The 17168-nt window shown below is 35.5% G+C and overlaps 1 protein-coding gene across 8 annotated transcripts in view; it reads right to left on the minus strand.

Moving 5' to 3' along the window:
• Nucleotides 1-17168, minus strand: part of SLC41A2 (solute carrier family 41 member 2) — a 156877-nt gene that overhangs the window by 58091 nt on the left and 81618 nt on the right. For all 8 annotated transcript variants that reach the window (XM_009426136.5, XM_063786024.1, XM_009426133.5 and 5 more), the window contains exons 7-8: nucleotides 6507-6654; nucleotides 1470-1549 (exon numbers count right to left, since the gene is read on the minus strand). In XM_009426136.5, coding sequence (XP_009424411.1) covers nucleotides 1470-1549; nucleotides 6507-6654 — 228 coding nt within the window. The remainder of the gene's footprint in view (nucleotides 1-1469; nucleotides 1550-6506; nucleotides 6655-17168) is intronic.

Here is a 17168-nt window from a genome sequence, read left to right on the forward strand (position 1 = left end):
TCCCAGGCTCAGAAGGTCCTCTTGCTTCAGCCTCCCAAGTAGCTGGGACTACAGGCGTGTACCACCATGCCTGTAAAAATATAATTTTTATATTTTTTGTGCAGGCAGGGTTTGGTCGTATTGCCCAGGCTGGTCTCAAACTCATGAGCTTGAGCGATCAACTTGCCTTGGCCTTGCAAAGTGCTGGGATTACAGGGATGAGCCACCGTGCCCAACTGACATATTTTCTTTTTACATAGATATGCAAAGTAAATTACATTAAATATGTAGTATATCCTGGGACATGTTTTTCCCCAAGTAGAATTACTTTTTAAATTATATTGGTCTAGGCTGTACTTAAAATCTACTTTAGTGTTGAACAATGAGAACACATGGACACAGGGAGAACATCACACACCAGGGCCTGTCAGGTGGGGGGCAAGGGGAGGGAGAGCATTAGGACAAATAACTCATGCATGCGGGGCTTAAAAACTAGATGATGGGTTGATAGGTGCAGCAAACCACCATGGCAAATGTATACCTATGTAACAAACCTGCACGTTCTGCACATGTATCCCAGAACTTAAAGTAAAAAAAAAAAAAAAAAAAAATCCACTTTAATGACAGTCACCCCAGAAGCCGGTAGACTGGATTAAAATGATCTTATTAAATGTAATTCATATATAAATGTTTGTGAATTTAAGTATTATAATTCCCATTTCATAGATAACAAAAAAATATACGACAGATTTTTAAAGGGATCAGCTGAGGACCAATAGATTTTTCTCTTTTATTTTTTTTTAAGACAGGGTCTCACTCTGTTTCCCAGGCTAGCATGCAGTGGCTTATTGTAGCCTCTAACTCCTGGGCTCAAGCAATCCTCCTGCCTCAGCCTCCTGAGGACATACCTGGGACTACAGGTGTGTGCCACCACATCTGGCTAATTTTTGAATTTTTTATAGAGATGGGGGTCTCACTATGTTGCCCTGGCCTCAAACTCCTAACCTCAAGCGACCCTCCTACCTAGGCCTCCCAAAGCACTGGGATTGCAGTCATGAGCCACTGTGCCCACCTCAGATTTTAATGAACTGAATGGATAAGCAATGTTGAAACCCAGCTGTCTCTAATTTATCCACAAAAATTTACAAAAGGAACAACAAAACAATATACAATAGCCGATAATCCCAATGTAAATAATAAACAAAATCTGAAATATATTTTGCCACATTAATCTTAAGTCAGGTATACCTGACTCTCAAACTAGTAGTTCATGATAAGATTACGAAAGATTACTTTTCAGAAATGTATTCTGCCTGTTGAGACCTGGGAATGTAATTTTCACTGCGAGCAACAACTTGGGGTTGGAGGCAGAATGGTTGGGATGGGAGGACAGACCTCTTGAATCTGAGCCCTAAGACTTCTAATAGTACCTAAGACTAAGAGGATACGAAGATTTGATATTATCATGAAACAGTATATCTAATTCTTACCATTAATAACTGGCGTGTAAACAACAATCCCAACCAAGTTTGGGTCTGATACAGTTGTGTCCAGAATAAGGCCCCCAATGCTGAAAGAGATAAAATTATATAATTTAGAGAAGAGGGAAGAGAACATACTTGAAGTTATTCTGTACATACAGACACCCCTCCTTTTTAAAATAAAATATTCACACATTTTAAAAATAGAGCAAAAATAAAAATATTCAAAGTAAAAATCAATGTCAACAGTAAAATGTTGAAAATAAAACACGGCATAAGCTCTAGCCCCAAATTTCAGAATTCTGATGTCTAAGATATGCTACTTGTGAAAAGAAAAAGCATACGCTTTAAATGCATTAAAATGTCTTGAACAGTATACAAGAAATTATTAACGATGTCTATTTCTGGGGGTGAGGGTGACAGGGGACTGACGGTCATTTTATGTCCTTCTGTGCTTATTAATTTTTTAAAACCATGCCATTGATCACTCTTATAATTTAAAAAATAATTTAAAAAGAGTATGTTTTCATATTTGAAATAAACAAAGCATAAAAGAGGTTATTTTTATTGTATTAAAACTAGATATTGTTAGGATGTGTCTTATTACTGGCAAATTAAAATAATGAGTTATAGCCACAGAAAGAGCTGATCTTGAGAACAGAAATCTGGAAAACTAACATATCGTTATATGGTAGCAAGCCATACACTCTCAATGTGTCAGTGGAACTTGGAGATTTTTCTAAGTTTCCAAGGCCATTATCAACTGGTTAACATCAGTTTCTGGGTCTGTGTAGTATAAAACATTGCCAGTCCTAATATTCCATGGGATCCTGTGCCCAAATCTTCCAGGAAAATGCCATCCACATTACAACAAAATGAACTACATGCTGTCACAGAATGGGATTGTCAAAATATCAGATCAAATGTTCTTACCTGATAGTTAACATCAGAAAATTATCAAATCTTTATTATTTTAATTATTTAGTAAAATAAAGGAATTATGCCTTAATAGGCCTAAACTGTGGGCGTTCTCATTAAAGAGGTACACTGTAGAGTCCCAAAATAGTCCTCTTTAGAAATATTTTAACATTTTAAGCCCTAATTAAAAGAATAAAGTACATATTTCAAGAACAAACTAGTTCTGAGTCAAAAAATAAACCTCCCTGACAAAATATATAGATCATGTTGTGGATATAACATAACAATTGCTAAAAATACATTTTTTAGATTCCTGTTAAGCCTAGTGATAAAAGTTACTATAGAAAAAATTAGAAAAGTCAAAATGAAGAAAGTAAAAACCAACCCTAGTTACACCATTGAGTTACACTGTTAGTATGCTGTTACATAGGCTTCTAGACTTTTTTTACTTATTTTGTTACTTATTTAAATTGACAATAAAAATTGCACATATTTATCCTATACAACATGTTTTGAAATATGTATATATTGTGGAATGACTAAATTGAGCTAATTAACTTATGCATTACTTCACATACTTATCTTTTGTGGTGAGAACACCTAAAATCTCTTGGCAATTTTGATGAATACAATACACTGTTATAAACTATCATCACCATGTTGTACAATAAATCTCTTGAATATGTTCCTGTAGTCTAACCAAAATTTTTAATTCACTGACCGACATCTCCGCAACCCAGCTTTTTTACTATATACATTTTTAAAAATAAAAATTAAATGATAAAAGTAGTTTTATTTGCTTTTATTAAATTTTATTTTTATCATATAGATGTGTGTCATTAAAAAAGTAAAAGTACAGCCAGCATGGTGGCTCATGCCTGTAATCCCAGCACTCTGGGAGGCCGAAGTGAGAGGACTGCTTGAGACTAGCAGTTTAAGACCAGCCAGGTCAACATAGCGAGACCCTGTCTCTACAAAAGAGTAAAAATATTATCTGGGTGGGTGCATGCCTGTAGTCCCGGCTGTTCAAGAAACTGAGGCAGGAGGGTTGTTTGAGCCTAGGAGTTTGAGGCTGCAGTGAACTACAATCAAGCCACTGTGCTTCAGCTGGGGAAACACAGCGAGACACAATCTCTAAAAAGAAAAAAAAGAGGTATATAAAAGTACCATAAAGTTCATAATAAAATAATGGTCCCTAGCCCCACCTCCAGGTCCTTCTCTCTACTAGAAATTCTTTTTATCTTCTTTAGTAGTTTCTTCTGGCATTTAGTTTTTCTAAATAACATGCTTATACTGCTATTTCTTCATATTAAATTTTAGACATTTAGCAAATGACTTCCTACTATGGCAGATGAGGATTTGACCTCTCTTACACTTCCCTCCCCACTTTGATCCCTTCCCAAATCCCTTCCTCCTCCCATCCTGCTAATCTGGTTATAATTTCTGGTGAAATACTTAGGGTTGACTTTATTATAACAACAGAAATTTCATTATTCATAGCTGAGCCACAGAGTGTATTATTAGATATCCTCACTTATGCTTTTTGCTTTGCCTCATATTTTTCTTCACTTTTTAGGTACCTATTACTAATTCAACCTCACATGTGTAACTAAGTTTATGAAGTACCTTTCAATACAGTCAAACTCATCAATTCCACTTTTTTTTTTCTTAGAGACCTCCCTCCTTAAGTCCCCTGTCCTCCTGCCAATCTGGGTGGTTGCCTGTCTAGGCCTGATGTACAGCTGTCATCCTGTACCTTCCCTCCAATACCCCCTTGGATCCTGGTCTATGTACTATAACAAAATCCCAGTATTTCATGGGATTCTGTTGCCTGAATCCTCCAGGAAAAAAGCAATCTACATTACAGAAAAATGAACCACATGCTGTCACAGAATAGATTTCTTCTTTCCTGTATCATCTTCTTTCTTAATTTGTTTCTTAATTTTGATAGACCACACCTCCTTTCAGCTTTATACAAAGGGGTAGAGGGGCAGTAAATTCCATGAGATCCTGCCTGTCTGAAAATTTCTTTAGTCTTCTCTTACACGTGGTTGATATTGTGACTGTATTTTATGTTCAAAATAATTTTCTCTCAGAATTTCAAAGGAATCATTTTAGTGTTGCTACTGGACATCATTCTGGTTCCCAGTGCTTTATATGTAACTTATTTTTTCTCTGGAAACATTTGGGATTCATGATAATATGCTTTGATTTGGGTCCCACCTACTTTAATTTATTGCACTGGGTACTTAGCGGACGCTTTCCATCAGGAAGCTCGTGTTTTTCAGTTCTGGGAATTTTCTTGTATTATTTATTTGATAATTTTCTCTCCTTATCATTCACCTCCTATTGTCTATCTCTTTGCTTCATGGTTTGCTTTTCAGGAGGGTTCCTCTACTTTATATTCCAACTCTTCAACATAATTTATTTCTGCCATTTATGTATTTTTTTTAATTCCCAAGAGCTCTTTGTGTTTTTCAAATCTTCTTTTGCATTCTGTTCCTATATTATGAATATTATGCAATAGCTATTATGCAATAGTTTCTCTTATTTATCTGAGGATACTGATAAGAGTTTTCTGAAAGTACTGATGGTACTTTCCTTGAGTACTATTTTTTTTTCCGTCTGTCTTTTATGTTAGAGGCCTTCATGAAATGTCTAGCAATCCTTTACTGGCTGCCCTGTTTAAGGGGCACTGCAAGGCATACTTGGAACTCCCTGTGTACATGGGCAGAGTTTGTCAGCAAGTAGGACTCATGGAAGACAATCAGGTGGGCTTGTAGCTCTTTCATTAAAGGACTCACAAGGGTTAGTATCTGCAGATCTGATCTTTTGTGCTGGTAAGTTCCCCCACAAAGGAATTATCTAATTTTTTGCCTGGGGGTAAAAGGCTGTCTCTCAGCATTATACAAAGAAAAGGAAGTGGGATAGGGTTCTCATTGTTCAGTAGACTTTTACTTAGTCTTGCTATTTGTCACACAGTGCTTGAGCCACATCCTCACATGTACAGATGTTTCTGAATCTAGAACCTCTCCGATTTAGCCTCTCGAGAGGTTATTCTTGTCTTCTGCTAGGGTGTGAGGGGGCAGTCACATGGGTGCTAAAGCTGGAGAAAGATTGTGGGGATCTAATTGCTCCTTACCTAAACTTTCAACCAATCTTCCTCATTGCAGCTTTCAGATGTACTTGATGCCTTTAATTCCTCTTTCTGGGTTTCTGAGACTTGCTTCTGATAGGCAGTTAGGTGTCAGCTTTTTTCATTCTGCTCATTCAGTTAACAACTCTTCATCTGATTCTTATCTTCCTAATGTTGTCTCTCACCTGCTGCCCTCTTTGCTCCCCCTCTGTCTTTGTGGTTTTATAGCATTTTTATTCTTTTACTGTCCTTTTAGTAATTTCAGGAAGGAAAAGAAACGTTTCTTAATCTACCATGTTTAATAGGAAATTCATACTCTTTTCTAGTTGTTCTTTTCATCAGATGTATAATAAACTCTTTCCATAGCAACAGAAATGCTACAATGTTATTTTAATGGCTGATACTCCATTTTGTGACTATATAATAATTTATCTGATCAATACCGTATTGCAAGACCTTTATGTTGTTCTATTTATTTTTGTTATTAAAAACTCTGGGGTGATGAGGATGCTTGCAGCTAAATCTTTTACATATGTCCTTAATTACACCTTTAAGGTCATCAGAGTCCTAGATATGGAAGTAGCCAATGGAATATACATTTCTAAGGCTTTATGATACTCATCTGAGCAACTTAATACTCAGAGTAAGTAATGTCCTTGTCAGATTAACATACACATACACACAGAAAGACAAACACCACTAAATTTTACTCAATCTGGTAAGGCTTTGGAGAGAAGTTTGAAATTGGTAGCCAAATGAGGTTCTTTACGTCTACTGATTTCATTAATAATGCCTGTCATTTAGATCCCTTGTTATAATACCCGGGAGAATAATGAATTGGCTATATAAAATAATTAACCTAAGAAATAAAAACAGGCAATTCATTTATTTTAATATGCATGTACATATATGCTTATAGAAGACACACACAGACAGACGTACACACACACACACACACACACATACACACACACACATATTTTAATACTAACCTACTTATAACCATAGCTGTTATGACAGGCTCCCAGCCTGAGTGGAGAACTGTTCTTGTGGCTGGATGTTTGGCAGCTATTATAATCCAAATAGGAGTTAGGGCCAAGAAAAATACACCAACTAATGGAGAAATGTAGTAATAGGTCTCTAAAATTAAAAAAAAAAAAAGAGAGACAACATTTAAATCTCTCTTCTATGTAGCAGATCTAAATTATCAAAGTTTACTAGAAGGTATGACACTATCAAACATATTAACATGCTATACATTTTCTGTAAACTTCAAACAAATTTATAACTGTAAATAAGGTAAAAATATTAAACAATGTAACTGAAAAGTAACACATTAATTCAACAAACATTTACTAAAATAGTTACATAACCTACATGGAAATAGCATAATAACAATAACAACAAGAACAGTAACAGTAAAAAAGCTAACATTTATTGGGCTCCTACTATATACCAAGTACTATGCTAAATGCTTTACATTCGTCATCTCATTTCATTGTCCCCACCAATATAAAATAGATACTGTCATTTCCATTTTATGAAGAAACTGAGGCTTAGAAACTTAAGAATACAGTGAGGAAATAGGGAGAGCCGGAAGAAAATATGTATCTGACACCAAAGTTAGTGCTCTTAACTCTAAAGGTAAATAGGATATTATTTTTGTCCATAGGGATCCTATAGTACAGGCATTCCATAAAATATTGGCTGCCTACTGATAATAGATATCCAAGCTCCAAAATGAAATAGAAAAACTAGGTTTGATTCTCAATTCATATTTAATTGTAAATCTCCCTAGGGTTAAAAGTTGCATATCCCTTATTGAAAGTCTTATCATCTCAAGGCATTTTTTGGATAATATCATTTTAGCTGATCAAAGTTTCATTATTATCAGAGATATTCCTGGCTTCTTCTCCATAACTCTAATTAATTTATTATGCAGAGTAAGTACTTTTTAACTTAAAGGCAGAGTTTACCTCGCAATCCTATAGCCTACAGCCTTAGATTACTTAATCTAAGTCAAATGTTACTTAATATTTTGATCTTACAGAATGCTGCAACCCTTACCCCAACTCTTATCTTTGACTGAATTTTCTATTTCTTTTGCTTCTTAGGGGTAAAGATCTTCTCACCTATGACTAAAGATGCTTGAACTACATACAAACCCAAAATTTTTATTTTTTCCATATCATGTAGGAATAAACAATTATTATAGATATTAAAATAAAGCTAAACAAAGTTTACTCCTAAGCTTTTGTATGGATTTGCCATCACATCTTCTCACAGTCCTGTAGCCTACAGCCTTAGATTACTTAATCTAAGTCAAATGTTACTTAATTTTTTGATGTTACAGAATGCTACAACCCTTACCCCAACTCTTATCTTTGACTGAATTTTCTTTCTTTTGCTTCTTAAGATATTTAAAGATCTTCTCACCTATGACTAAAGATGCTTGAACTACATACAAACCCCAAATTTTTATTTCTTCCATATCATGTAGGAATAAGCAATTATTATAGATATTAAAATATAGCTAAACAAATTTTACTCCTAAGCTTTTGTATGGATTTGCCATCACATCTTTAAAATAATTATACTAAGAAAATTAATTTTTATATTTTCTTCTATTTAAAGGAATATGACTAATGCTACATTGTGTCATTTTCTCCATGATTTTTTAAAAGATGAAAAAAACCTTTTATTTGTTGAATGAATTCCCAGTTCTCCTTGTAAGCCAATAGATAAGGATAAATAACATCCCAGTTAGGAAGCATTTCAATCTACTAAAACAACTAAGGTTGCCAATAACTTCTTTAATAGAACTAAATAGAAAACAAAATGCATTGAAAACCACTAAACACAAATGAAAAGAACTATTCTGCTAGGTCAGATCATCTTAGTATTTTATTCTCAGGTCAAGAGAGGAGCACCCTGCTAGACTTTAAAGAAGTTATCCTCAACATTAAATCTCTGGAAGGACATCTGAAGCTGAAAAACGCACCCACCACACCCACCCCAGAATCACTGCCCTGAATTTTCAAAGAGGAGAAAAAATACCTTAGGAAAGAAACTAAAAATAATGAGCAGGCAGTTCCTTAAAAAGTTAAACAGAGTTTAACTTGACCCAGCAATTCTACTCCTTCATGTACACCCAACAGAATGGAAAACATATTTACATAAAAACTTGTACATTACATAAAAACTTGAATGTTCATAGCAGCACTATGCATAATGGCCAAAAAGTAGAAGCAACCTAAATGTTCATCAAATGGTGAATAAACAAAACTTAGTATATCCATAAATGGACTATTACTTGGCCATTTCATTAATCCATACAATTGGATGTTACTCTGCATTTCATATGATTCAAAACTGATGCATGTGACAACGTGATGAACCTTGAAAACATTATGCTAAGTGAAAGATGCCAGACTCAAAAGGTCACATATCAAATGATTACTTTTACATACAAGCCCAGAACAGGCAAATCCGAAGAGAAAGTAGATTGGTGATTGTTAGAGGAGGGGTGGGATGAGGAATAACTGCTAAAGTATTCTGTTTTGTTTACAGATAGGGTCTCACTTTGTCACCAAGGATGGCGTGCAGTGGCATAATCTTGGCTCAGTGCAGCCTCAAATCCCTGGGCTCAAGTGATCCTCCCATCTCAGCCTCCCAAAGTGCTGGGATTACAGGCATGAGCCACCATGTCAGGCCCAGCGTTTCTGTTTGAGGTGATGAAAATGTTCTGGAATTAGATCACGGTGATCCTTGTACAACCTTATGAATATGCCAAAAACCACTGAATTGTATACTTTAAAAAAGTGAATTACATGGCATGTGAATTACATCCAATTTTTAAAAATCCTCACAGAGGGGAAAACAGGAAGGAGGACTACATTCTTCAAAAATGTCAGTCATTAAAGACAAAGGATATACACACGTACATAGACAGAGAGAGAACAAAAGATAAAGCAAATGGGGTAAAATGTTAACCTTAGGTGAATCCAGATAAAGAGTATGCAGGGGTTTTTTTTGTACTGTTTTGATTTTTGCAACTATTCTATAAATATATAATTATCTTCAAATAAAAGTTTTTTAAATGTTAAAAAGGTGGGAAAACCATGATAAAACCCAAATTTCCAAATGATTTACTGTAAATGTATTCTACTTCAATTACCTGCCAAATCCAACATGCCCATTCCCACCAAATTAGACCATATGGATAATTCTATAGGACCCTCCTAACTTATTCCTGGCTAACTTCTAATCCAATTTTGATAGGTAGGGAAAATTACAAATATATAAAAAGAGATGCTACAAACATTTCTCTTTTTTGGATATACTGGTGTTTTATAGATGTCATAAAATTAAAGAATTACTTTTAGAAAACCACCAATGACACAATCAACAAGAGCAAATAGTCAATTAAAGGCCAACTATGAACTTCCACATTAATATTAAAATGTAAAATCATCTTCCTTCTAAATGAAACACATTTAAAAGATCCTGGTTAAAATAATATTTTGTATTAAAATCTGGGTATATCATAATGGGTATTAGGGTAGGCTGAATAAAATCTAGTAATAGTTCACAGGACCTGTGAATGCTACCTTATACGGCAAAAGGGGCTTTGTAGAAATGATTAAGTCAAGAAGTTTGGGATGGGAATATTATCCTGGATTATTTGTGTGATCCCTAAATATAATTGCAGGTATAGGAGGGAGGCAGGAGCAGATTTGGCTGCAGAAGAGAAGAAGGCAATGTGACCACAGAAACAGAGATTGGAGTCATACAGCTACCAGCCGAGAACACCGGCAGGCAGCCGCCAGAAGATGGAAGAGGCAAGGAACAGATTCTCCCCAAGACTAGAAGGATCCAATCCTGATGACACCTTGATTTTATTCCTATATAACTCATTTTGAATTTATACTTAATTGTAATTGTTCTGGTTTCCAGAACTGTAAAAACAAAACAAACAAAAAAACCCAAAAAACATTTCTATTGTCTTAAGCCACAAGGTTTGTGCTAATTTGTTACAACGGCAATAGATAACTAATACATGCATATTTAAAACTTCTTGGAATTTTAAGCCTAATAAATGTCCATATACATTAATACTGACTCTGTGATATAGACAAACTACAGAAAAGTAAAGATTAACACAGCTAAAGTGGTTCAAATCGCTCTGATGCCTCCTAACTGGCAAACATAACTAGCATCTTTTGTGATCCAGTTTTCACATTTTATATTGTTGACGGCATTTCCCAACTGCTGTTATATCATTTCATTAATAGTGTTCATCATTCTCACCCCAAATTCTTCTGAAACATGTAGCTGTTATGATTGACAATTTTTATGTATTAGCTGTTTCTATGTAAACAACAAAGCAATGGGCACTGTAAGTTGTGATTTTTTTCTAAATGCCCCTTAATAATCAATCTAAATTTTCTGAGGGAACTGATACTCTAGAAATCACTCTAACCTAAGATGGTACTGTGCTAAAAATTCCTCAAGCATAGAGACATTCAAGATAAATTTAGATTCTACTCACACCACCACATTAAGGCAGAGATATTCTAGAATGGTCTGTAAATAACCAGGTGGCATCCTTGTTAGTCTCCATAGGAATGCAGTAACCTGAGGCTAATTGCTACTGCTCTTACAGCTTCAGCTAAGCCATCTGTTTAAAGTTAATCTTGAAAAATGAAAAATCAATCAACATTTTGCCTCTAAGATCTCGCCTACAAAGAGAATATCTAATAATTTTTTCAAATCAATAAATATCATGTACACACAAGAATTAGATAGCCATGCAGTTATAAATATGTAAAAAAGAATTTTTTAAATCTTCTTGGAACTTATGCAAACAGAAAGAAAGGAGCAACAATCATGTGAACATATATATATTCCAGTTACTGGCCCAATGTTGAATCTTGTTAATAGCTTTTAAAGATTACTGTATGTTTAAAGATTACTATACGAATGTATAAATGCCTTTATATTGTCCCTGCAAGCCACACAAAAGTATATCAGAATCCAGAGCTTAGATTACTCTCTGAACTTTCTATTTCCATTTGAAATAGATCTTTTCTAGCCATGTGTTGCCATTTTTATTTTTCTATAGTGGTACTAATTCCCAGATACTTTCTGCTAAGGCAAGATATCCTTCCAATGTTTCCCCAATACTATATCCTCATCAAAATGATTTTTTGTTACAATCTATTATGTTATTGGACAGTTACTGTGCCAAAATCATTCTGAATAACTTCTAATCACGTTAATTGGAGTGCTTTCAAAAGGAATAAAGCATTTGGTGAAGTACTGTTTATTAAACATCTGTTTTGGATATGGCACTATAGGATGCTACAAAGAAATAAAATAAGAAGGCAGTTTTGACCTTAAGAAGCTTATATCCTCATAAGAGAAGGTATAACATTTATAGAAAAAGCTATAATGACCAGCCACACATTAAACATGTCATAAGAGAAGTGTCAATTAAGTGTTATAGGAATTCAGAGGAGAAAAAAGATCACTTAAGACTAGGAAAATCTATAAATGTAGCCTTTAAAAATGAGAAGGATTTGGATTGGCCTTGATGGGAAGAAGAGGATGAACTAGGGGAGGGGAATGAGGAATGAATTGAGGGAGGGGAATAAGAAGGAAAAAAAAAACAGATGGTATATGAGATCAGTAAACAGCTGAGTTTGGCTGGAGTAAAAGGTATAGAACAGGAGAAGCAGGCAGAAGCTTAAGAAGGTAAGTTTCCAACTGACTCCGCGAGGCCTAAATACCAGGCTAAAAACTTTAACTTTGTCCATTAAGCAATAAAGAGTTACTCAGGATGACTACAAAAAATAAAGTCAATTGGAGTAAACAAAGCTTTAGGCTTGTTTGTTTCACTCTTTTTTGGAGGAGTGGAGAGGAAAAGGGGGAAAATTGCGTATTTACTTCAGATAGCAGAAATCAGCAAATTTCAGCAGAAGCAAAAGAAAGGTAGCACACTTTAGCTGGGTGTGGTGGCTCACACCTGTAATCCCAGCAATTTGGGAGGCCGACACGGGTGGATCACTTGAGATCAGGAGTTCAAGACCAGCCTGGCCAACATGGCAAAATCCCGTCTCTACTAAAATACAAAAATTAGCCAGGTGTGGTGGTAGGTGCCTGTAATCCCAGATACTTGGGAGGCTGAGGCAGGAGAACTGTTTGAGCCTGGGAGGCGGAGGTTGCAGTGAGCCGAGATCACACCACTGCACTCCAGCCTGGGCGACAGTCGAGCAAGACTCTGTCTCCAAAAGAAAAAAAAGAAAAGTAGCACACATTGAATTCCATGGATGCAGAGACCCTTAGTACATGTATGAAAGCTAACAGGACATGAGGGGGTATTCAGTCATTTCAGAATACTCAGAATTCTAACTAGTTGAATAAGACTTTTTTCTTTTTTTGATACATACTTAAGGTGTACAAATTGATGTTTCATAGACATATTACAGTTACATGGTTAGATATATAGTTAAGTGTTTACTACAGTCCAGTGATTTAACATCCATCATCTCAGATATTTAACCTCTTTCCACTTTTTTGTGGTAATTACATCTAAAGTCTACTGTCTTGGCAAACTTCTAGTTATAACTATAGTCCTCATGTTGTACATTCATTGGATCTCTAGATTTTTTCATCCTACATAACTTCAACTTTGTAGTCTTTGATCTACATCTCCCCATTTCCTGCCTCACCTCCACCCCTAACCCCCATCCCCCGTAACTACCATTCTACTCTTCGTTCCTATGTATCTGACATATTTTTAAAGATTCTCTATATAAAGTGAGATCATGCAGTATTTTTACTTCGGTGTCTGGCTTATTTCACTTGACATATAATGTCTTCCAGGTTCATTCATGTTGTTGCAAATGGCGGATTCTCCTTTTTTAAGACCGAACAATATTCCGTTGTATATATACTACAATTTTATTATTTACTCATCCATCAGGAACATTTAGGTTGTTTCCATATCTGGGCAACCGTAAATAATGCTGCAATGAACATGGGAGTGCAAATATCTCTGTGAAGGGCTGATTTCATTTCCTTTGGATACATACCCAAAAGGGAGATTGCTGAGTCATGCAGTCATTCTATTTTTAATTTTTTGAGGAACCTCCATACTGTTTTCCATAAAACTGCACCAATTTACATTTCTACCAAGAGTGTAAAAGGATTCCCCTTTCTCCACATCCTTGCCAACACTTGTTATCTTTCATCTTATTGGTAATAGCCATTATAACAGATGTGAAATGATATCTCATTTCAGTTTTGGTTTGCTTTTCTCTGATGATTAGTGACATTGAGTACCTTTTCATATACTTGTTCGTCATTTTTATGTGCTCTTGGGGGAAATGTCTACTCAGGTTCTTTGCCCAGTTTTAAATTGGGTTATGTTTTTTATTGACTTATGTGTTTTTTATTGAGTTATGTGAGCTCCTTATATATTTTGGATATTGACTCCTTATCAAATATATGGTTCACAAATATCTTCTCCCAATCCATGGGATGCCTTTTCCTTTTCACTTTGTGGATTGTTTCTTTTGCTGTGTAGAAACTTTTAAATTTCGCGTAGTCTCACTTATTTTTACTTTTGTTGCCTGAGTTTTTTTGTTTTTTGTTTTTTGTTTTTTTGAGACAGAGTCTTGCTCTGTTGCCCAGGCTAGAGTGCAGTGGCGCAATCTTGGCTCACTGCAAGCTCTGCCTCCCGGGTTCACACCATTCTCCTGCCTCAGCCTCCCGAGTAGCTGGGACTACAGGTGCCTGCCACCCTGCCCGGGTAATTTTTTTGTATTTTTAGTAAAGATGGGTTTTCACCGTGTTAGCCAGGATGGTCTCCATCTCCTGACCTCGTGATCCACCCGCCTCGGCCTCCCAAAGTCCTGTGATTACAGGCATGAGCCACCACACCCAGCCAACTGCTGCCCGAGTTTTTGATGTGATATCCAAAAAATCATTGCCAAAGTCAATGTCAAGGAGCTTTTCTCCTATGTTTTCTACTAGGAGTTACATGGCTTCAGGCCTTATGTTTAGGTCTTTAATCTATTTTTAGTTGTGTAAGATAACTATCTTTGTGTATGTGTAAGATAAAGGTCTAGTTTCATTCTTTTGCATGTGGATATCCATTCTCCCAACACCATTTATTGAAGAGACTATTCTTTCCCAATTGTGTCTTCTTGGTGCCCTTGTTAAAAATTATTTGACTGTATATACTTGGGTTTACTTCTGGGCTCTCTATCCTGTTCCACTGTCTGTTCCCATGCCAGTACTATACTGCTTTGATTACTATAGCTTTGTGACATAATTTGAAATCAGGAAGTGTGATGCCTCCAACTTTGTTTTTCCTAAAATTGCTTTGGCTATTCAGGGTCTTTTGCGGTTTCATATGAATTTTAGAATTCTTTTTTCTATTTCTGTGAAGAATGCCATTGAAATTTTGATAGGAATTGCACTGAACCTGTATATTGCTTTGGGTAGTATGGATGATACTAATTCTTCCAATCCATAAACATGGAATACCTTTCCATTTATTTGTGTCTTCTTCAATTTATTTCATTAATGTTTAATCATTTTTATTGTAGAGATATTTCACCTCCTTTGTTAAAGTTATTTCTAGATATTTTATTTAACACAGTGTGCTATATTACACTGATTGATCTATGTATGTTAAACCATACTTGCATCCCTGGGATGAATCCCACTTGGTCATGATGTATAATATTCTTTATGTATTGTTGAATTCAGTTTGCTAGTATTTTATTGAAGATTTTTGCAGCTGTGTTCATCAGAAATATTAGCCTATAGTTTTCATTTCTTTTGTTGTCATTGTTGTTTAGGTCGTTTTTGTCTTTGCTTTTGTTTTAGAGATGGGGTCTCACTATGTTGCCCAGGCAGGACTCCAACTCCCAGGCTCAGGTGATCCTCTCACCTCAGCCTCCAGAGTAGCTGGAACTACTGGTATATGCCACCACACCTCACTAGTTTTGTTTTCTTGTGGTGTCTTTGTCTGGAAAATTGGTATCAGGTGATGGTGACCTTATAAAATGAGTCTGGGCTGGGTGCAGTGGCTCACACCTGTAATCCCAGTAACTCAGGAGGCTGAGGCAGAAGGACTGTTTGAGACTATGAGTTTGACACCAGACTAGACAACATAGTGAGACCCTGTCTTCAAGAAAATATTTAAAAATTAGCCAGGCATGGTTGTATGCACTCGTAGTTCCTGATACTTGGGAGGCTGAGGTGGGAGGACTGCTTGAGCCAAGGAGTTCAAGGCTGCAGTGAGCTATAATCATGCCACTGCACTCCAGCTGGGTAACAGAGCAAGACCCCCATCTCTGAAAATAAAACTAAAAATAAAAATAAATGAGTTTGGAAGTATTTCCTCTAGTTCTATGTTTTTGGAAGATAAGGATTGGTACTATTTGAATGTTTGGTAGAATTCAGCCATGAAGCCATCTGGTTCTGGGCTTTTCTTTGTTGGGAGGATTTTAATTACTACTTTAATAACTATTTGTTATTGGTCTGTTCAGGCTTTCTATTTCTTCCTCATTCAATTCTGGCAGGTATATGTTTCTAAGAATTTATCCATTTCCTCTAGGTTATCTAATTTGTTGGCTTAAAATTGTTCAATTGTCTCTAGTGATCTTTTTTATTTCTGAGGTCTCCACTTTTATTTCTGATTTTTTAATTTCAGTTTTCTCTTTTTTTCTCTTAGTCTAGCTAAGGCTTTGTCACTCTTATCTGTTAGAAGAGCCAACTAAGTTTTGTTAATGTATTTTTCTATTCTCTATTTGATTTATTTCTGCTCTGGTCTTTATTAACTCCTTCCTTCTGCTAACTTTGGGTTTACTTTATTCTTTTTTTTCTAGTTCCTTGAGGTGTAACATTAGGTCGTTTATTGGAGATCTTTCTTCTTTCTAAATGCAGGTGTTTATCGCTATAAACTTCCCTCTTAGAACTGCTTTTGCTGTGTCCCTTAGGTTTTGGTATGTTGTGTTTCCATTTTCATTTGTCTCAATATATTTTTTTAATTTCCTTTTGAATTTCTTCTTTGACCTCTTGGTTGTTCAGGAGCATGATGTTTAATTTCCACATGTTTTTGAATTTTCCAGTTTTTTTCCTATTATTGATTCCTAGTTTCATACCACTGTGATCATCAAAGATACTTGATATGATTTCAGTCTCTTAAATTTCAATCTTCTCAAAGTCTTCTTTGTTAAGACTTGTTTTGTGGCCTAATATATGATCTATCCTGGATAATGTTCCATGTGCACTTGAAAAGAATGTGTATTCTGCTGCTGTTGGATGGAATGTTTTGTACATATCTGCTAGATTCATTTGGTCTAAAGTGTAGTTCAAGTCCAATGCTTCCTAATTGATTTTCTGTCTGGATGATCTCTCCAGTGTTGAAAGTGGGGTACTGAAGTCCTCTACTACTATTGTCTTACTGTCTATTTCCTCCTTCATATCTGTTAACAATTGATCATATATATATTTAGGTGCTCTGATATTATGTGCATATATATTTACAATTGTTATATCTTCTTGATGAATTGAGACCATAAGACTTTTCTTAATGTCCAGTTCTTTGAGCACTATATAATACATGGCCTCTATAA

This window comes from Pan troglodytes, chromosome 10, assembly GCF_028858775.2.
Source record: "Pan troglodytes isolate AG18354 chromosome 10, NHGRI_mPanTro3-v2.0_pri, whole genome shotgun sequence".
Lineage (NCBI taxonomy): Eukaryota > Metazoa > Chordata > Mammalia > Primates > Hominidae > Pan > Pan troglodytes.